At 47.7% G+C, this 22,242-nt stretch overlaps 1 protein-coding gene and 1 long non-coding RNA gene across 3 annotated transcripts; one reads left to right on the top strand and one right to left on the bottom strand.

Moving 5' to 3' along the window:
* Positions 1-400: 400 nt before the first annotated feature.
* PM20D1 (peptidase M20 domain containing 1) lies at positions 401-20,323 on the bottom strand. Of its 2 annotated transcripts, XM_074351950.1 has the most exons (14): positions 20,065-20,323; positions 18,106-18,192; positions 16,270-16,502; positions 15,734-15,820; positions 14,572-14,705; positions 14,160-14,279; positions 13,276-13,351; positions 12,835-12,896; positions 12,514-12,592; positions 10,486-10,557; positions 4,504-4,672; positions 2,341-2,440; positions 1,899-1,997; positions 401-1,127 (listed from the first exon to the last, which is right to left on the bottom strand). In XM_074351950.1, exons 1-13 carry the CDS (start codon positions 20,225-20,227, stop codon positions 1,946-1,948), a joined length of 1,434 nt encoding a protein of 477 aa, XP_074208051.1. In that variant the 5' UTR covers positions 20,228-20,323; the 3' UTR covers positions 401-1,127; positions 1,899-1,945. The 2 variants fall into 2 exon arrangements, with proteins under 2 accessions (XP_074208051.1, XP_074208050.1); XM_074351949.1 differs by lacking the exon at positions 1,899-1,997.
* LOC123619219 (uncharacterized) lies at positions 5,375-10,474 on the top strand. Its single transcript, XR_006727751.2, has 3 exons — positions 5,375-5,779; positions 7,271-7,387; positions 10,304-10,474. It is a non-coding gene; the product is annotated as an uncharacterized LOC123619219 (long non-coding RNA).
* Positions 20,324-22,242: the final 1,919 nt, after the last annotated feature.

Below are 22,242 nucleotides of genomic sequence, written 5' to 3'. Positions count from 1 at the left end.
GGGAGGGCAGTTCGACCTCCTCTCCTGCCTGATCAGCCAGGGCAGAGCCCCTCAAGCCAGTCCCCCACCCCATGCCCTCCAATTCCCTGGACATGATGCCAGGGCCAGAGCCCTGCTGGTCCTGCGCTCCAACGAGAGGCTGGGTCATGAGTGCCCTTCTCTTGGGAGCCCGGCCCGCAGGATGTGCCAGGGAAATGTTTCCACAGATTAGTGCCTCCTGGGGTGGGACAGCAGCAGCAGGTGGCAGGAGTAGGACAGGGGAGGGAGCAAAGCCCCAGGAACGCTTGGGAGGAGCCCAAGGACAGAGGCTTCCTTCTCCAGGCTCCAGCCTCCAGAACCAGGAGGTCTGGGGTTCCTCCAAAGCCCTGTGCCTCTGTTTCACCCCTCAGTGACCAGTTGATGTTGCATAGATCATTTTATTTGACCAACTGTTTGGGTAATTATGGTAGCAGAGTTTGACTAAGTCCTGCTCCAGGGGTAGAACAAATTAGAGGGTAGGGGGAAGGATGTAGGGGCAGGAGAGGAGAGATGAAAAGTCAGCTAAATAACCCAAGGAGAGTGGGGGCAAAAAAGGGAAAGGAAGTTACAGTAAGAAGAAATATATAATTGATGAAGACAGCCTAACAAGTATGTCCTAAATTAAACACTTGTAAAAGGTAAAACCTGGTTGTTATTTTAAAAATCTGCATTTAAGTCAGGCCTTAACAAGGGGCAGTTAAATCACCAGTATAAGACAGACAAGCCAGGTACCTTCTAAGATCGGGCCAAGAGGGCAGTAAATGCCAGTCAGTGGATGGCTGTAGTCCTCGGGTGGAAAGGAGAAACCAGATTCCTGCTGGCCCTCCCTTCCCCCTGGCCTTGCTCTTGGGTGAGTCTGAGGAGTGAGCAAGGCAGGTGGGCGAGGTTATTATAATGACCCAAGGTTTCATCAACACTGGCTTTCCGCCTTGGGTTAGTCCTGGCCCCAGCCTCAGGCATCCCTGACCCAGCCGGCTCCCCGACCTCATAGTTCGTGCAGGTGAGGAGCTGGCATCCGGTCTGCGTCAGCATTCTGGATCAGCTCAAAGATGAATTTCACCTGCGTCTCATAGGCTTGGACTGAGATCTTTTCGTTGATTCCATGGATGCTGAGGGAAAGAGATATGGGGGGCAGAGTCCACTGCTGTAGTACAAGTGTTATTACAGAGCACCCCCTCACCCTACATCCCCGGAGGCAGCCATTTGTAAGAAGTGAGGGCTCATATGACATGTTGGTCATCACTCCAGGATCCCTGACCATGGCAAAGAACAGTGCGGGGAGATAGTAAACTGGGGAGTTCAGAATTCTCTCCTGCTCTGGAATCCATTCGATAATTTCTCCTTTGAGAGGAAATGATCTCTGTAATTCTCTCTTTTAGGCCAGAGTCCCAGCTAGACTTATCTCTAAGCCAGCACCCCCACCCTCACATTACTAGGGACACAAATGGAAAGGGAGGGCAGCTCCCCAGGGTACCCACGGGGTTCCCTACTTCACTGGGAACTTCACCACCAGACCTGATGCCCACAACCTGCCTCCCCAACATAACACAGTTCAACACCTGACCAAACCACACCTGTAACCTCAAAGATGAAAGAATATAAAGAAAAGCTACCCCCTCGCTACTCCCACCTCTGTGAAAAAATGAACCAAAGAACATCCCCCCATGAAATCTATACTTTAGCTCATATTCAAATATTTTTGTTCTGTTGGCAACTGACTTACGATGAGGAAATCAGGGCTGGATATGCTAAGGAGCAGAGGGCTAAATGGAACCCCCCCACCCCACACACACCCCGGGACTAACAAGTCGCTGAAGAACCCACAAAGCAGTAATTCACACGCAGTAGTTGAAATTGGTGAACATGTCTTCGGTTCCTACCGTGGGTGTTTCTTTTGAGGATTCAAAGCACGAGCCCACCTTTGACCTCATCCGTGTTTGCATTTCACTGAGTGGTAACTGAGAACTCTGGAGTCTCTCCTTTTGGGGGAGAAAATGAGGTCCAGAGGGGAAGCACTCTCTCAAAGGGAGGCAGAGCTGGGATTAGCACCCAAGGGTCCCAATTCTTACAGGCTCTCTCCAATCATCTGATTATCCCCATCCCTGAAAAATAGTCACCAATTCCCACAAACTCTGGGGAGTGACAAGACTCTGGTGCTGAGGGAAGTTGGCCAGTTGGGTTCTACAATGTCTTAATTTTAGTTTGTGCAACCCCAGGTTTCCCCCATTCTGTGGACTGTCAGGAGAATGGGGTGGGAAACAGATAGGTCAGTGTATCTCCCCTCTCCCCACCAAGCTGTCCAAACCTGTTGCACTCACACACCTGCGGAAGCCCTGAGGCTGCAGGTAGATGGGGTTGAACCGGTAGATGCCAGTGGTGAGGTTCGTATAGTGTCTGCTGTCTGTGTTGCCGATGCAAATACCTAGAAAGGGAGAATCAAGAGGAATGGGGCTTTATGAGAGCAGCCAAGCCAAGACAGTGGTGGCAGGTGGCCTATCTGGAAAATCAGGACCCCTGAGTCACCCCAAAAAATATCTGGCCCCTCTTTGGGAGCCTGCAGCTATGAATTTTTATCCTCAGGCTACTAATTCTCAAAACCTTTCTGAGAAACCATTTTAGCCAGGACCATGGGATCTCCTCTCAAGGGCATTAGTGAGACACCTCTTGAATGGTCCAAAGCTAAGTACCCTTCTCCATGATGACCAGGGAGGCCAATAGGTTCATTTCATACCCATTGCCAGGTTATCCTAGAAATCTAGACATCCAGAAATCTAAGTATCACTTCTTTATTGCCTGAGCTTTCTTGTATATCACCCAGGCCAGAAATAAACACTCTCGGGGGTAAATTTCCTGGTATTCTTGTCCTCTGAAGGAGGACTCTGTTTTCTGAGAGTCAGACTTCAGGTCTGGAAAGCCCCAGGACACTCCTGGTGTCCTGCGCTCTTAGTGTCATGGCACTCCCCAGCTGGGGCTGGGACTTGTCCCTACTATAGGAGGGGACTTTGAAAAAAGGCGCCCTGGAGCATGAGTTAAGGATGATATGTGTTTTGTTCTATTTTCCACTCCTGATTTCAAATGGGTAATCAGCCCCTTCACAATTCCTTGCTTTGGGGATTTCTGCCAGTTGATGCCTGCCTATCTTTGTTCCGTGAAAAATCAAACTCTGTTGATGGGATTATGGCAGGTGCCCCAGAAGGCAGAGGGGAGGGGAGGGAGCCTTTGAGGGCCTAGAAAGGAGAATCAGGGAGTGTGAAAGCCGGGGTTCCTAGATGGTGGGGACCCAGTTCCTGTTCTGTGGCAGGAGTCCAAGGAGGTGGCAAACCTCGGAGGGTATGTTCAGGAAGGATGTTGGGTCTAAAGTCAAAGATCCCACTCCCCAGACGGGCCAGGAAATCAGAGGAAATCTGCAACCTGCAGTGACCCTGTGGCTGAAACAACGGATGTCTCCGAGGTAACCATGAGGACCCATGACCTCAGGCTAAGGGACCCTGATGCCATGTTGCCACATAAGACCCTGAGGCCTGATTCAATGTGGGGGTGGGGGTGGGGGTGCTTGGAGTAATGTCTGAGGTTGAATTTCTGAGGAGTGAGTCAGATTTAAGTTGATTTTTAAAAAGTCTGCTTTTTTCACACCTGAAGAGTTTATGGATGCAGAATTTCACTGTACTCTCCTTAAAAGCCCATACCTAGCATGGGGGCAGGTCCTAAGAATTAGCTTGGAAAATGAGGGAATCCATGACTAAACCCAGAAAAAAGGCAAGTGGACACAGGGCCTCACATTAGAGCATCTCTTCCTCACATCACAGACCAGAGATTCTCAAACTGTGGTCAGCCATCATCTGGTGTCAGAATCCCCTGGGGCATTTGTTAAAACGGCAGATTCCAGGGTCCTCTGCAGAGCTGGCTAACCCCAATCTTTAGGAGTGGGTCCAGGTAATCTGCATTTTAATAAGTTCCCTAGGCGATCCTCTTCTACTCTGGAAATTGAGAACCTCTGTCTATGCAGTCTGTAGATCTGGAAGGTACGCTGCAAGACTGGGGAAGGGGCCGAGAGGCACTGCTGCCGGGAGAGGTCAGGGGGTTCATGCAAATGATACAGTCAGGAGGACTTTCTGGGCTGCAGATTCCGAGCTCTGTTGCTGAGCTGTTATTCTAGAATGGATCAGAACCTACCTTGGGGGGAACCTGGGCCCCTCTGCGTCTCCTCTGAAGGAGGGGGAGGCTGGGCTGAATCCTCTGAGAGTGACTGGCCTAGGTTAAACAAGGACCCAGGCTTGGTTGACCTAATTGTTTGTTTCTGCTCCTTTCCTGTTTGCTTTCTCACTTCCACTTGGAGGGGAAAATACAGTTCCAGTCCCATCATGAGAGGAAGCAGCCAGCTGTTTCCAGGCTGAACAGCTGGGGTGGGAGTGGGGCAGTGAACACTGGATAGGAAACAGTCCCAGCCCTCACCGCTCCCCCAGCCACCCCTGATGAAGTCATTACCTGGGACAACAATGTTGATTTCCGGGAAGACAGAGTGTATGGTCTGGCGGAGCAGCTGGTAGCCCAAGGCCTGATAGTCAGAGGGGCTGACCGGCAGGGGGTCAAAGGCATCCAACACCTGGAACTGGACCCGGTCATCAGCCACAATGTCCTTGGCTAGTTTTAGGACCTGGAGGGAGGAAACAAAGAGAGTTCAATTTCTTATCGATCTGCCATCCAAGTACCAGGTGAACTGACACAGTCCTGCTTTCTCTCCAGCAAGGCAGAGCCCTGCGGTTTACAGAGGGGACTCATTTTAGCACTGGGACCTCAATTTCAGCTGACTGGTGGTAAGAGATAGAAGAGCTGGGTCTTTCTGGAAATCTCCAGCAGGGGAGATTTAGGTTAAGTGTTTGCGAGGCTTGCCTTACAGCCACGAAGCAGGCGGGGGATTGGACAATCAGGAAACTGTGTCCTTCCCCTTGGGTTGTGAGCTATGGGCCGGATGAAACTAGAGAAGAGACAGCACAGTGGAAACCATCTCGAGGCAGGAGGAAGAGATGTGATGACCTCACTTCAACCTGGGAGAGCCTCAGACAGGTGGTGAAAGGGTCACACACTTTTCTTTCTTTCCCCTCTCTGGGCATCCCTGCTTCCTGTTTGCAACCAACTGCACCGGAGCCAGGAAGATGAGCTCAACAGACAAAAAGTCAGGAGTTGGGGGACTGGTATTCAAGTTCTCTCTCTTTGCCTCCTTTCCTCAGGAAGGAACCTGAGGAAGCTTCTAGAAAATTTGGTCTGAAATGACTAGGGCAGGACTCAGCAAAAGTCCTGGTCCTAGGCAGGATGTAGACCAGACCCTGAGGATCAGAACACACAGAGCCATGTGGGAATGGACCAGGGGGCTGGTTTAGGGTGGCCCACCCAAACCCACCCAGCTACCCAGAGATAGCCCCAGCACTGGTCTCAACCCATCTGATTGGCAGTTGCTTTAGAATTGTCTCTGGGAAAAGGAGAGAGTATAGCTCAGTGGTAGGTGGGGTGTGTTGGTTGAGTTCAACCCCCAGTACCTCCATTAAAAAAAATTAAATAAATAAATAAACCTAATCACTCCCCCAAAAGCAAATAAGAAAGGAAGAAAGAAAGAAAGAAAGAAAGAGAGAAAGAAGAGAAGAGAAGAGAAGAGAAGAGAAGAGAAGAAGAAAAGAAAAGAAAAGAAAAGAAAAGAAAAGAAAAGAAAAGAAAAGAAACGAAACGAAACGAAAAGAAAAGAAAAAGCTGTCTCTGCTGTACAAGGGTGAGTGTCTCATGGCTGGAGGGCGTTGTCTCATGAGCACCCCTTTTGGGTCGGTGTCCCCTAGCAGCATGCTACGAGCCGAGTCTGGAAAGGAAACGAAGGTTCCTACTTCTGGCTTAGAAATCACCATTTTTTCTGCCATTGGACTGGGGGAGAGGTCAACTCACTCACCAGTGCTTATTTTCACTCTAGCCCGTATGTCCAAAACACTCTAATACAAGAATATAAAGTCTTGATATATTCTTGACCCACCGGGAGGTTCCCAAAGTCATCCCCTATAAGGTGGGTTGGGACTGTGCCCGCTGCCCCCCGCCGAGACGGCACACTGACTGGACCTCCTTCAGTGAGAATCATAAGAGTCTAGGTTTCCCACCTCATTCCTCTATTTCCAGGGCCAAGAACATAAACGGCATGCAGTGAACGTTGGGTATACAAAATTGAAAGATGTGAACCAATAAAAATAACAGTGGGGATTGTCTCATTAAGTAACTTGCCCGAGGTTTATAACAGTCAGTGTCATGGGCTGTGTGCCCGAGCCTGGTCTGTCTGACTTCACAAGGACGATGCTTTACTGCTTCCACAGTACAGACAGGCTGGGGTGGAGTGGAGAAGAGACAGAAAGACGGTGGTTTTCATTTAAAACAAACTCCTTAGTGGTATGAATTTTGAGCCAGAATTTGAAGGATATGAGACTGACGGAGAAGAGACAAGGGGTAGCCTGAGCACGGAGAGAAGCACGCACAGAAATTGAGCAGAAGCACCGAACTTTGTCGCTCAGGTGGCCACTTGCAGTTGTGTGACTTCGGGCAAGCTCCGTAAGCTCTATGTCTTGGCTTGCTCATCTGTTAGCACAGGATACTAGTAGCACCTGCCTGGTAAGGCGGTTGTTACCCTTACCGGGATATATGCCATGTGCTTAGCTGGTTCCTGGCACACAGTACACACACACTCCAATATATTTTAGCTGTTATTTGCCTTTTTAGAATAGAGGGACCACCCTGGGTGATAATCAGAGACAGAAGGATAGGACCAAGGGGAGGGACTCATCAGTGGTAAGAGGACCTCAAAGGTTACTTTAGAGCAGACTGACCCATCATTTCTTTGAGCTCCTAGTCCTGACAGCCTAGTCCCACACTGTGCTGACTTCTGTTTTAAGCAAACTCTTTTTTCCTGAATCCCTCTCAAGTGAATGATAGATTCGTCTAAGGAAAGGACAATGAATGCTTAAAAATTGGTAAGGTGTTTAGTTAGCAAGAGCAGCTTCGTCCTGCTGTAAGGCTGCTCATTAGAGCATCCATGACAGGTTGTCATTAGCTTGTGCTTGAATAATTCCAGTGGCAGAAAGGTCACCATCATGTGTTTTTAATCTATTCCACATTTGAACAACTCTGTTATGAACTTCTTCCTAATAATGAACTGAGATAAAGCTTCCTGTAGCATCTAACTTCCCTCCATCTCTCTCTCTCTTTTCTTTTTTGATATTCTATGTAGACCACAGATACAGGTACTGGACACATCAGCCGCATTTCACCTCTGTTGAGATGAGAGGCCTGAGCTCTTGCTGCCTGGATGCTGTTCCCAGGTTGTTGCTCCTTCTTGGGTCTCAAGGTAAGTAGCCCTCAGAGACGGCTGACTACTGTATTTAAAGCTGCTCACCCCCTACTCCCTCCTCCACAACCATTTTGTGACACTTCATCCTACAATCGTCTTTGTGGTCCCCGCTTCTTAAAAAACCACCTGGTTCATTCATTTGATTACTTGCTTACTGCTGCCTCTTCCCCGTTAGCATGTAAGCCCCAGTAGGATGGGGATCTTGGCTGTCTTGTTCAGCATTTTCCCAAGTGCTTGGAAGGATGGCTAGCCCATAGTAGCCACTCAGTAAACCCTTGGCGAATGAATAAATGGAGGAAGAAAGGAATTTTCTGTAAAACACTCCAAACAGGTGGACATCCATCCTCTGAGAAGCTCATTACCATCCAAGGTGCCATACTCGAACATATTTAAGTGGGTGCTCCTTGAAGCATCTTCCAGTGGCCTTATTTCTACTCCCCGAGGCCCACTGAGAATAAGCTTTCCTTTCTACTCAGTGGTCTGTCACATGTCTGAAGGCTCTTGTTCCTCAAAGATGGATGCCAGAGACCTATCTGGCATCTGTCTTTGGGACAGACCACTTAAAGATGGAGGGAGAGGGTTCTCAGAGCCATTTAAGTTCCCACTTGACCCAGCCCAAGGCTCTGCACCCTCGGCCCTCAGACCAGCAGGGAGTGTCCCTGATGCATGGAATCGGAGCACGAGGAGTGGAGTGACCAGGACAAAGCTGTGTGCTTTTGGGACGATGGGGTCTTTCGTTCCTCACTGGGGCAGGTGAGCAGGATGGGCCTGGGGATTCCAGGGAATTCATCAGATAGGTGGGGAAGGAAGGCCATGGTGGCAGGGGACTGGAGGGGAGGGAAGAGTGCCAGAAGCCGGGGAGATGAAAGCCCCAGCTGGGGGCAAACGGCCCTTGGAAAGGGCATGGAGTTGGAATGAGGCTGGAAAAAAACTGGTGGAAAGAAACTCAGTGAGGGGAATTCGGTGATTTCCTGGCCCCATGAGCCCCTGGGGAGAGGACAAAGGTTGGCACTGGATGAAAAGCAGCAGAGCCCAGGTCTCACACTGTCCCAGCTCCCCCTCAATGCTGGGTGATGCTGGGCAGGCTGTCAACCTGTCCCCCTAATTCCTGCGGCCAGGGGTGTGCCTCCCACCCTCTGTGAGGATGCACAAAATCCTCCACTGGGAAGGCTCTATGGAGAAAGGACAACAGAAGTCTAAGCGTGGTGGACCCTGGATGATTTGTGCCAGGGACTCCGGAAACACCACCTGCCCCTCACTCTGCTTAACTCTGGAACATAATATTCATCTGACAGTTGTTATGTTGCTTCTTTTGATCACTTTTTTTTTTTTAATGGAGGTACTCAGGATTGAACCTAGGACCCCGTGTGTGCTAAGCATGCACTCCACTACTGAGCTGTACCCTCCCTTTTTTTTGGATCATTTTTGGAAGGATCAGATTTACCTTTTTTAAAAAAAATTTTTTGGGGGGTGTAGGTACTTAGGTTGGCTTACTTATTTTTAGAGCATGCCTTATGTATGCTGAGCATGCCCTCTACCACTCGGGCTATACCCTACCCCCCTAGGTTTACCTTTTGAATTCTTTTTAGCTCAACCTGGTGTTTCAGTGACCTGGCCTTTCTTACCGGTGTCATATATTCTGTGTATTTCCTGTCATTCCTTATCTTTCAGCTCAAATGTCACAACCTTAGGGAAGCCTTGCCTGACCTCCAGACAAAGTCTGTTTCCTTGTTATGTTCGGTTTATAGCCCCCATTCCTCTTCATCACAGCACTCATCATGGTTTGCAATTATACATTCATTTTTATAATTTTTAGATTGATGTTTATAGCAGACCAACGCAAGGCTCTGTCTGCAACCCTTTTCTCTCCAAAATGTACACATCCTTCCCATAGGATTTTATTGGCTCTAGAGGATTCAATTAATAATACTCCAGCCTCTCTCTCTAGTTCATTCTCTCCCTACACATGAGGTGTTTATAATTGCTTATTAATGTATTATCAGCTTCTCAAATTTCTAAACCATGATATTTCTCGGTGAACTTGCTCTTCTTCCCGAATTCCTAATCTTGGTTAAAGGCAGCAGCACTTGGCCAACTACCCAGGTTTAAAATCTTGGAGCTGCCCTGCCTTTCACTCCCCCACATCCATTACACGCCGCATCCTACTGAACCCATCTCTCACACCCGTGGCCCATGTCCTCTTCACCCCATGACTTTGCAACAGCTTCTTAGCTGTCTCTTCTCACTCCAGGGCTTCCTCAGCATTGCCACTAGCACTGTCTCCCTAAAAGAGAATCTGAGTACATCACAGTCCTGTGATATACAAGACCCCTGATGGTTCTCTTTTGTCCACAGACAAGAGCCCAAACTCCACGGCGTGGTGCACAAAGCCTGGATCCCCAAACTACAGTTCCGTCTTCATCTCCCATCACTTCTCCCCAAGTTAACTTACTCTTTAGACTTTATTTTAGCCTTTCTCTGAATGTCTTACTTCTAGCACAGACCTGCTTGTCCTTTAAGTCCCAGTTCAAATTTCTAGTGATCAGAAAAGACTCTCTAGATCCTCAGAGGCAGCATCCGTCCCCTTCTCTGCACTGGCCCTGTGGGAATTTGTTTGTCCTTAATTGTTACAAGTGCAGTATAGTTTGGGGGCTAAGAGACAGACTCTGGAACCAGCGCTAGGTGTGTAATCCTGGGCATGTTACTCCCCTGCTCTATGGATCGGTGCCTCCGTTTTCCCTGTTAAATGAGGAGAATACATTTCCTACCTCATAGTGTGGGTGGGGATGAAATGAGTGCGTGAACATGTTAGAACAGGGCCAGACACGTAGCAAGCCCACTATGTGTTTGCTACGATTTCTTTCCTTTGCTGTTTGTCATTTACTGTTGTTATCCTTCGTCTCCCACCCCCAGACTCCAAGTTCCCCCAAGCCACAGACTGTCCATCCTAGCCAAGCACCTGGCGCATAGGAAGCCTTCGAAAAAGGCTGAACAAATCAGAGAATGGGCCAGCCCTGGGACTGCAGCCAAACCCCAGTCCTGAGAGCCACGCCTCACTGATGCCGACCCAGTTGTTGGGAACAGGGGGTACTTACCTCCTGGACTGTCTGTGCGGGGTCGATTCGTAAGTTGACTATGGCCTGGGCCACCGGGGGGATGACATTCACCTAGAGAGAGAACCACAAACTGACCTGAGGCGACCTCAAGAACCCCACACCTGATCCCTGCCCAGGAAATGCCAACTACCACCAGCAGGGGGGAGAGGAAGCTGATTTGACTTAAAAATCCAGGACCTCATTTTCTCAGTCAGCCCCTGTCTTCTCTGCACCCTTGACATGTGGTTATGTCCGAAGCTAGAGGTATGTCTCCGTGTCAGGCCAGAGCTTCATCCTTCTTGGCCCTGGAAGTGGTCACAGAGAGCTGCTCAGAGCAAGGCTGCTTCCTCTGTGACTGCCCAGACATCTCTGTTTTGGCCACTGGCAGTCTCCCGTGCATGCTCTTTCTGGGGGCGCCCGGGACCTTTCTGCAGCGGTCCACATTAGTGCTCACTCAGGACAGCGCACCCAGAGCCTCCCCAGGCCTCGCCATGGCATGTGGGATCCCCGACGGGGGTGATCACGAGGATGGTGGTTGTGTTTTCGCACATCCAACTGCAAAATTTGACTGTGTTCTCCATCTGGCTAGGAAGACCCTGGGACTAGCTGGAGAAGAGAGTTAAGCTACAGAGGGATTTTTCCCTCAGAGACCGGATTCCCCAACTGCGTGTCTTTCTTTTAACTGGCATGATGCAAAAAAGTGCCTGGCTAGGGATGGGAGAACTGGGCTGTTACAAATTTAGCCATGTGATTTTAAAGAATTATGACCTCTTTGTGCCTCTGTCTCTCAACTGGCAATTGGAGCAATAATCCTCTAAGAGCTGTTAGGAGGATCAAATGGAGCCACAAATGTGAAAAGGAGTCTGGACAGATAGAAACACCATTCAAATGCAAGGACACAGTACTACTGTTTTGGTGAACACTCAAGGCAGCTGGTGAAGACGGCTCGGGTCTGCCGTCACACACTGGACACTCCAGTCAGTTATGCCAGCAATTAATTCTGAGGCACCACTCACTTCTACTCAACCTGGGCTCCAGATGAGCAGAGCGCCACAAGGCCACATTGTATTCTAGGTGAGTGGTGCTCCCTGAAGCCGTGCTGGTGGTACTGGAAGAGCTTGGAATGATCTACCTCCTTTCAAGATTTTGAAGGGCCTCAGTGCAGGCAAACTAGTGTGGCTGTGCACGTTCCTTTAAAGAGAGAAGCCCCTTAGTGGCCAGTCCAGCTCGAAGTACACCAGTCTGCTGAAAAGTAATTCTTAGGAAAAAAATGTATCGAAGTATTGGTTCACCTGGAACTTCTTTTTATAAAAGTAAACGTCATATAGAATTTATGTTTGCTAAGGCCCCACAATATTTAGTGTACTTTGGGGAAAGACAATGTGTACATACATATGTGTGTGTGTGTATATATACATAAATTTTTTTCCTTTCAGCATTTTGTTTTTGGACAATGTATATATTTTAAGTGTTGTATGTATCACAAATGTTATAGATTTTTAAAATGGCAGGTGAGTTTCTCTCATTCAACTTAAGGTAACATTAGGGGAAAATAGATTAACCATTCCTTAAATTTGTTAGGTGAATAAATCTTTCAAAATACAAGGAAGAATAATAAAAAGGCAGTGGAGAGGCTGGGAATCTTTAGCTTACATGACCGAAATGCTAGGTAGGTATGTTACTGTTGAATGAGTACTGGTCACCAGAGTTAACTCTCAAATAACGCCTCTTCACATCCGTGTGATGTTTGTGTCTTTGAAGGGGGCAGGCACAAAGAGCCTGAGGGGGGCCCCTGAAACATATGGAACTGGGTCAGGGATTTCAGAGAGTTTGTAGACATTAGCTAGAACCCCTTCTCTGGAGACTTATCCATCTGATGACACAGGACAGTTCAGCACTGGGCCTTCCGATTATTATTCAAATTGTAACCAGAGGAGGAAGGAGGAGCCAGGAAATAAAGGGAAGGAGGGGTGTGTGGGCGGTAGGGGGTGGGGAGGAAGGTGTGTAAGAGGAGCCAGGTGGTGTTACCTTGACCCCCGCGTTGAACATGGTGAGTGCCGTGGTGGTCCTAACCAGTGCATTGGTTATGTCATTTCTCTCCATCCACCTAAAGCAAAAGGACTAAGTCAGGCATTGTCCAATGGAAAGAAAGAATGGACTATAGGTCTACCCACTTTCCCGAACCTCAGAGACCTTTAAGACTAGGAGGCATGACCTCTATACAAATTAGATGTAGTGTCTGGTGGCTGAGGAGATGGTTGGTCAGGCGGAGCTAAGCCAAGGGGAGGGAACTGGGAAGTGGGTAGATTTGGCGGGGGAGATGTGAAGGACGGGACAATAGAACTTTACCTGCTTACAAGGGGCCGAAATAGCCACAGGTTGCTCAAAATTATATTGGCGGGGAAGGGAAACTGAAAGGGAAAGAAGCAGGTTTTCAGCAGGATTTCAGAGGGGTCAGCAAAGCAGGGTCACTCTTCCTGGGCCCGGGTCTCTCCTGACTTTAGATCTGCCTTAAGGGCCCTTGGCAGTGGCCTCAAGGATGATTGGGAAAACCAGCTCTCCCCAGGGCTCCCAGTGTATTAGGTTTCAAGTTCTTGGCCTGAGCACCAACAGCCCCAAGGAACAAGCCAGGTCCTTGCATCTTGGCTCAGCCACTGGCTGGGAACAGATGAGAAAGGGCAGAGCACTGGTCAGCAGTTGGGACATTTCATTACTCTAAAGGCAACTTCTCTGCCACCCTTCCTTCCTCTTCCACAGCCAAGCAGGAACGTGTGAGACCCCTTCTCACACCTCATTTGCCAGTTTCTGCAAAGCCATCTTCATCGGCCCGTCTCCAAACATGTTGGGCATCGGTGTCTGCTCCAGTCTGGAAGAGAAATGCAGTTTTCAAGACTTACCGAACTCAGTTGAGACCATCGGCCTGAAGAGGAGGAGGGAGACAGGACATTTCAACAGGCCTGGCCAGGAGGTCTCCCATTCACCGCCCCATCACCTCCACCAGTCCAACCATTCCAAGATCTCAAAGCATAAGTAGGACCACCTCTACCCCACCAGCAGGGGCTGTTCCTGTCTACCGAGTCCACAGGGCATCACCCACTCTCAGAGTACCTACCACACGGTAGCAAAATTGTCAATCTCTTTTGCTAACTGTTGAGTTCCTGGAGGAAAGGGACTGTCTGGTTTTTCCACCACTGTATGCCCATCACTGGGCACAAAGTCTTGAACATGGTAGACTGTTAAATATTTAACTGAATGAATAGGATTCCTCCCGCTCTGCAAGAAAACTGGCCAGAGGTGAGGTCTGTTGTCACAGACCCTGCTGTCCTCGCCCACAGCCAGCAGCCTTTATTTGTCTTTGTCCTCTTCCCAGGGCAAGGGGAGAATTTAGATGGTCCTTTTCCAGCTTGTGAGCTCTAACTTCAGGCCTGGACTTTGACCTGTTCCAGCTTCTATCTAACCGAGCTTTCGTCTGCTGGCCTTTGCTTGTCACATGCATTGATCTTCTTGAGACCTTTGGCCCTTGCCTGGATACTGGTAGCTCTGCCCTCCCGGCAGCCCCCAAGGCGGCTTCTCAGCCTCAGGACAGGAAGCTTAGCCTCCTCAAACTCAAAGTAGGCAAGTGCCAGGTCTTCCAGCCTGAGTCTGGCAGGCGAGCAGGGCCCGGAGTCGCCTACCGGCTGACAGCGGCGGAGAGGATGCCAATGCTTGTCTCCTTGGGAGGAGCTGAAGAGTGGCCTGGAGTCATGTTCACTTGCAGCATGAGGTTCATCGCACCCTTCTCAGAGACGGAAATCCTGTAGGACAGGACCAGAAAGGGCCCCCCTGACCTCCACCCTGAACCAGCCCGTCGGCCCACAGGCCCATCTGTGCAGTGGTCTGGTGGGCCAGAATCTCAGCTTCACGCTGCTTAAAAAACTTACACTAGAGGAGGAAGGGAAAGGGGACCCCAGACCTGCCCCAGGGCGACTAAAGCCAAGAGGAGTAAAATAAAGAGCTGTCTCAGCGTGACTTACAGATACCAGGCTGAGGTCACCTCCCGTGGGGTGAGAACACCTTCCAAGGTTGGGGATGGGATACTGTACTCACATGGCAAAGGGCTTCTTGAGATTGGGAATGAAACCGTCCAAGATGAAGCTCCCCTCATCCACGATGAAGGCCAGCTGGATGCCCCTTGCCTGCAGCAGGGCTGAGATCTTCTGAGCCCCATTTACCCCTGACACCTGCAGGCATTGAACCCAGAGCCACTGTCCTTCTCAGCCAGCCCTCCAGAGATGACTCATTCAGCTTAGCTAGGGGCTCCAGAACCTCCCGCCCAGACTCCTTCCTGGGGAGCAGGGCCCTCAATAATCCTGCCTCACACAATCCTGCAATGTCAGGTTCAGAAGGGCCCAACCGCCCTCACTTCACAAATGAAGAAACTGCGATCCTGAGTGTGAAGTGATTGGCCCAGGGTCAAAGTAAGTGGCATCGCTGGAAAGAAAACACATTCATTGATCTCTCTTTGGGTCTCTTCCCATCTCACCAATGTTTCTCAAGGTGTAGTTGGACTTTGTTAAAAATTCAGATCTGTGACTATCACTAAGTGAAAGAAGCCAGTCTGAAAAGACTACATACTATATGATTCCAACTATATAGCATTTAAAAAAAGACAAAACTATGGGGTCATTAAAAAGATCAGAGGTTGCCAGGGTCTGGGGGAAAGAGAGGGATGAATAGGCAGAACATAGAGGCTTTTTAGGGCAGTGAAAATACTCTGATACCATAATGCTACCATATACGTCATTAGACATCTGTCCAAACCCAAAGAACGTACAACACCAAGAGTGTACCCTAATGTGTACAATAGCTCTGGGTGATTATGATGTGGCAATGTAGATTCATTTGTTGTAACAAATGTACACTCTGATGGGGGATGTTGATATTAGGGGAGACTATGTATGTGTGTGGGTTGGAGGAATAAGGGAAATCTCTGTGCCGTCTCATTTTTGCTATGAACCTAAAACTGCTCTTAAAAAGAATAGTCTTAAAAAAAAAACCAAGTTCAGATCTATGGCCCAGGGCCCAGGGATCTGCATTTTGGTCAAAGTCCTTAGATATTTCTGGCAACAGATAAACAGAGAAGTTGGCAAACTACCACGCCGTATCCTGGAGACTGTGCCGCTGGGGAGCTACTAACCAGGCTAGGATGAAGTGTGCTCCCTCCCTCAGTAGGGGACCCAGAGGTAGGTACAGGGTGAGGGGGCTCTACCTCTTCATCATGGCCCAGAGCAATGAAGAAAGGTCTTCGGGGTATGTAGTTTCTGATCAGCAGAAGCTCCAACGCCTGCATGATTGCCTGGTGGACAGGACAACAGAAGAGGAGAAAGGCTTTTTTTATCTAAGTGGGAGCACCAAGGCATCAGAGACATTCAGCTGCCTGTAACAGGGCTGATGGGATCAGGATGTAATAGACTCTCTTTAGAGAGAACAAATTCAAATGGTCCCCGGGAATGGGATGTAGGGAAGTAGAGCTCCACATAAAACCTTTCCCACCTGGAGAAAAGCATAAACTTATCAGCATCAGAGCAGAAAGGGTGCCTGGGGGTTATCTCTTCTAATCCCTATTTCACAGCTGAGAACTCAGGGCCCAGAAAAGGGAAGTGACAAACTGATGGCTGGAACCCAGGTCTCCCAGAGCCAAGGCTCTTTCTCCCATAACCTCCTGCCTCTCAGGGGTCAGCCAAGCTCCCCCATCCTGGGTTGATCTTCAGGGCCCCACGGCAGAGGGAACATAACATTTCAGACCATAAGAGAGTTTTTGTTGTCCAGTGTGCCTCGACCATAGATGAAGCCATCACGCTCCAACCCGGAGAATGGGGGCACGTCCCAGCCTTCGTCAGGGGCAGGTACCACGTCTATGTGAGCGAGGAGCATGTAGGGCTGCAAGCTGGGGTCTGAGCCTCGGACCATGAACAGGTGGCTGTACTCTCCCACAACTTCATGCTGGATAAAGCTGGTCTGGAACACAGTAGGAAAGACTAGAAGCAAATGAGAGAAAGCCAGATTCAACAGTTGCCTTTGGTTTTCCTACCATCTGGTGCTCCCTCTCCTTATTTTTTTTTTCTTTAAAACATGCAGCCTCCTTTAGGAAGCCTTCTGGGACAAAGCCAGTCTGATTTCTGATTTGCCCAGACCATCCCTAAAATACCTCCTCCCCATAGTTTGATGTGCTATTACTATGCCCGTCAAGACGCTCCATTATGACAGTTAAAACCTCAAGATCTGGCTCGGTCTGGCCTATAATGTTGTCACAAATACATGTCTGTAACAGAATAGGCTATGCAGACTAGGACTATGTTAGGTTTTTTGGTTGGGGAGGTAATTAAGTTTATTTATTTCATTAGTTTTTTAATGGAGGTACTGGGACTTGAACCCAGGACCTTGTGCATGCTAAGCATACACTCTACCACTTGAGCTATACCCGCCCCCTTGAGTTTTTGGTTTTTTTGTTAAGTTTTAAATATAGTAGCCACAGTATCCAAATCACTTGGAACCAAACATGACACATACATATCTCAGAGATATCATATATATATATAAAAATCAGGGATTTTTTTCTCTTTTACAAAACAATTCTCCTACTGTTTGCATTCTGTGTAGGTAAAAGATTGTTCTGTCTAGCACATGGCCACACTTTTGTTTGCAGGTGTGGGTGTTTCCAGGGTCAACTGTTCAGGTTACAGACAGATCTTAGCACAGGCGGCCTTCAATACATGGGAGAAAGAACTTTGACCTCCCTCTGTGCATACCTGAAAACAAACAAATAAAAAAAAGGAAGAAGAATATGCTTTTATCTTGTCAGCCAGATTATCTAGTTTACCGTTACTGTACATTTCTTTCCTGATTTTTATCTCCTTTTTAGTGAAGACTTCCAGCCTGGCTGCTGGGGATTGATCCTGGGCTCACCTGCTCCAGAATGTTAGCGAGGGGGCTACTTGCTGTGTCTACGCCAGCCTCTCACCCCTGCCGACTTTAGAGGGGCTATTTTTCATTTGATTTAGGAAGGTGGCTTTACTATTCTCCACGATCTTTTTATATGGGGAAGGGGAGCTCCAAGTCTCCTTTTTACCCTAACCCATCCTTCTTTAGCTCATGGACGGTAGGGTGCTGGGAGAGGACTGATGTGACAGTTCAGAGTCGTTGATGCCTAGAAGCTCAGAAATGTGCTAGTAATGAATCTGGAGTGGGGTCTGGGTGGGTAAGTGTGTGTGTATATGTTGTAGGTGTGCATGGAGGTAGGAGTGGGAGGAGCATGAGGCATAGTTCTGGAAACTCGCACAGGAAGAAGGAATTCCTAGTCTGAATCTTTTGATTATATCATATTTACTCACTGACACGTATTGAGGGCACAGATTGGGGGAGTTCAAACTACAACCCAGCAGCTGTGTTCTTCAAAGGGCAAATCTATAGTCCCCACTCTGTGTCTACTCCCACTCATGGACTTTCCCTTTATCCCTCCCCACTATGTACAAACTTTTGTCAAGAGAGGCTCATGGAAATTAGGTTGCCCTTTTATCATCTTGTAAAAGAACTGTCTTCAACGCTACCTTTCCTACCCCCTTTCCCCAGTCTGTGGCTGACCTTTACGAATGTATCTTCCAAATTCAGTCAGGGCTGTCGTGTTGAGCTCCTTGGAGCTGAAGGACACTGTTGGAATCTGGATGGCACCTGTCAGAGTCAGAGACGGAAGATTACAGATGATAACAACCATTGATTTTTCCACAGCCCTTTGTACATGAAAAGCTCTGTTGCATGTATTATTTTATTGCAGAAGGAAAAACAATTCTTTGAGGTAGGCACTGCCGTTTTCCCTAATTCAGAGGTGAGGAAACAAGCTGAGACAGGTTAGGTGAGCTGCTCAAGGTTGTCCAGAAACAAGCAGTAGAACTAGGGTTTAAACCCATGCCCTTTGCATTCATTTAGGCTAATATGGTTCTTAAAGGAAAGTAAACCCCAAGATGGGGTGGAGGAGGGACATTGGACAGGAGTAGATTTTGCACCCTGACCCAAAGTTCGAAGCTTCTGTAAATTACTTCTAAGGCCTCCCTCTGCTCTGAAGCCACCATTCCTTTGATGAACCCAAGCAGCCCACTGTTCTTGGTCCCTACACCAATGATGCTTCATGTGCTTTTCTGTACAGAGAGCAGCCTTATTCCCTGTGGCCTGGCTCATCCAGTGTCTCACTGATCTCTCAGCCAAGTCCAGCTTTGGGGTCACATGATGCCTGAGAAGGTGTGAATTTAAAAGTTCCCAAACAAGCTCCTCAGCCATAAATAATTTCATCCACTCTACACAGATGTCTTGGTTCCTGGATTGCCACTAAGATCATCCCTTGGTGAAGGCTTGATTATTTGAGTAGATGGCTGTCCAAAAACAGTGGGAACAAATGCTCCTGGGGGAGCTTGACGTCAGGTGAGGGCCTCTGACTTCTGTACTCAGTTTTGCTAAGGATCAACATCATAGCTCACCACACAGATGGGGGAAGCCGAGGTTCAGAAAGACAAAATCAGCTGTCTATATGAGACTGAGTTCAGACTCAAGATCTAAACTCAGGTGTTTTGCCCCCTCTAAGCCATGTTGCTATAAGGCCCCTATGTTAAGTTCTTACCTAGCTTTTGCTTTCTCTCCTGCAAAGAGACTCTGGTGAGTGGCTACCCAATGCCTTTCAGAGAACAATTTATACTATGATGCTTTGGGAAAGCCCTGCTCTGCTTCCCAGGCTGATCACTCCAGCACAAGCCCAGTTTATATTTAACAACAAGGGTTAGCTTTTGGTCCCTGAATCTATCTGCCTGAACATTATTCTATAGGCAGTTTCTTTTTATCCATTACTTAATGGAAGGGAAAAGACTGGCGCTAAGACCAAAGGTGAATAAGGATCTCATTATACTACTGGATCTAGAACTCTACAAAAACTTTTCCCTTTTCTCTTGGAAAATGCAGATTGACAGGGTAAATAAGTTTTTAACCTTGGTTTTAGGTCTGGGGAGGAGATGTCCTTCAATTAGGAGAGGGAATTAGGGACATCCCACACACCTGTAACACCCCACACCTCTTTTCAGAGCCATCTAGAACCCAGAGGATCCTACAGGCACTAGATGTTCCCATCCTGTGGACACCCCTTGACGGGGAAGATCATTTAACTGACCTAAACTTCCATTTCCGTCATCTGTAGAAAAGATTAAGATTATTCAGTATTGGCTTAAGAGATTTAACAACTGCAAACTATCGAAGGTTAAATAGCTGTTGTAATGCTCCAGGCAAGTAGGGGTGGGGTAGGATGGGTGATAGTCACACCAACACGGGCGAAGTTGAAGCTTCCAGGCTAGGCAGGGAACACCGGAGTCGTAGGAAGCCAGGTCTAGAAGAGTGAGGTCCCCAAGGCAGGCAGGAAGTGCCAGGAATGGGGCTAGGGCTCCTCTAGGGGGTTACGGAAGTCGAACAGTGGACCTCTGAGGCTGGAGACGGGAGTCACGGGTTAGCTCGAGGAGACAGGGAACTGCATCTGAGAATAAGTGGGCGAAGGGAACCCAGGTTCACCTTTCAGCGCCTCCTTCATCGTGACGCGCTCCTTTTGGCTGAAATGAGAAGTGATTCGCGGCGTCCTCTCATGCTCCTTGCCCAGCAGGCCCTTCGACCTGGAGACGGCGGCAATACCTAGCAGCAGCACAGCCGCTAGCAGGCAAATGTACGGCCGAGGCATGCTCCTCTCAAGTCCACGCTGCCAGTCGGCGGCTGGAGTTTGGACCTAAACGCCCACCCAGCCCGCATTCCTCTCCCTGTCACAGATAGAATTCTTTCAACTTCCTTAGCCCCACCCCACCCCCAGAGATGGCCAATCATTGCCTGCCTGGGGATGCGGAGCAACCAATCCACGGGAAGGCCCCGCCCCAGGCCCGCAAGGCCTTTTGGGGGTCGTGGTTTCCTGCCGCTACCGAGCAGAGGTGAAGTTGGGCTCCGGGCAGTTCGCAGGTTTTGCCTGCACTTGTGTTTTGCTTTGAGATACCCATAAATCTCTTTCTGTATGTCAGCAGATCAAATTAGGGGCGGGGAGGGAAAGGCAAAATAAATGAACAGAGTTTATCAGACCTTCATCTACGTCTCACTTCTGAAGCTTAGGGCTTGCCTACCATTTCCCCAGATTCCACTGGGGAAGCTCTCCCGGCCCCTGGCTTGATTTCATTTGAAATTGGAACAGTACTGCTCAATCTATAGACATTGTTTTGAAGAATTAGATCAGAGGGTTTGCCTCTGTTTAGGAATTCGCTGAAAGTGTTTTTTTTTTTTTTCCTCTTTTCAAAATTTTATTTTGGGGGCATAAATAGATTTTATTTATTTGTTTTAATGGAGGTATTGGAGAGTGAACCCAACCTTTTACGTGCTGGATAAGCACTCTACCCCTGAGCTGTACCCTCACACCTGACAGTGTTTTTTATATCAGTGTTAACACTACATTTTTGCAGCTCTAGGCAAATAAATTAAGACTGAAAAATTTTTTAGAAAGATTATGTATTTGTAATTTCAGTCTATCCAACAAACGGAAATTTGACAACTATTCAGAGTAGAGGATCACTTAAAAAAAGTCTCTAAGGATACAGAGATTTAAAATTGGATTTCTTGGAGCCAGAAGAAACCTTTCCTTCCAGATCCCTTGATGCAATTTAATATGGTACCACATTAACATTTTAGAATTCTCTAGAGAAATTCATAATTGCTATACAGCCAGTAGGGCCGTGTACTAGTCATGACCAAAGCTGCAAATTCACACTTCTGGTGTTTGCCAAAGCTCAGAGAAGGAGTGGTTTGCTCCGACTTTTTCATTTCTCCTACTTAAAAAAATAAATAAGCAAGCCCCTCCCCTACAATCATGTAGTTATTTTTCAATAGCAGTTAAAAATAATATTACAAAACACTTCACACATTTAGAAAGATATAAAGAATAATATAATAAACATTTCTGTATTCACTACCCAGTTTAACACCTAGAACATTAAAAATAGTTGAAATGATTTTTAAAAGTGGACACGGATAAGATTTTTAATACAAAGTAGTTTAATTCCTACCAAACTTAAACAAATTTTTTAAATTGTAAAATTAATAGACTATTTATGCCCATGTGAATTATTTGGAAAACACAGGAAAGTATAAAGAAAAAAATCATGTGCCATCCCAATATCCAGAGATATTCACTCATAATATTTTGATGATAATCTTTTTTCTGCACATACAAATACTCACATATGAAGTATCAGTTTTAAAATGAAACAGATGCGTACTATATGCAAAGTCCCATATTCTGTTTCTTTCTTTGAGCATTATCATATTTCTCTGTTCTTAAATATTCTTTAAATTCTCTTATTGTGTAATACTTGATACTTAGTGAATACATATGCTATGAGTATGTGAAAAAAATAATAACGTGAACAACTGTGACCACCCCCTCCCCACCCCCAACAAATGATCAATAACATTGAAGTGGTATGTGTCCTAGTGCCCCTGTGCCTCGGTTCCTTGCCCAAGTAACTACTATCTGAAGCTATGTGAGTCTATGTGTGTGCTTTAAATAGTTCTACCACATATATATGATGCCAAATGTGTATATATATGAGAGCTGAGAGTTTGGTTTCGCTTGCTTTTATCAAAATGGCAGCATGCTGTACATAGTCTTGTGCAATTTGTGGTTTTCACTCCACATTGTGTCTGTGGGATTTGTTCATC

This window comes from Camelus bactrianus, chromosome 23, assembly GCF_048773025.1.
Source record: "Camelus bactrianus isolate YW-2024 breed Bactrian camel chromosome 23, ASM4877302v1, whole genome shotgun sequence".
In the NCBI taxonomy this organism is placed as follows: domain Eukaryota; kingdom Metazoa; phylum Chordata; class Mammalia; order Artiodactyla; family Camelidae; genus Camelus; species Camelus bactrianus.
This window is presented reverse-complemented; position numbering and strand designations above follow the sequence as displayed.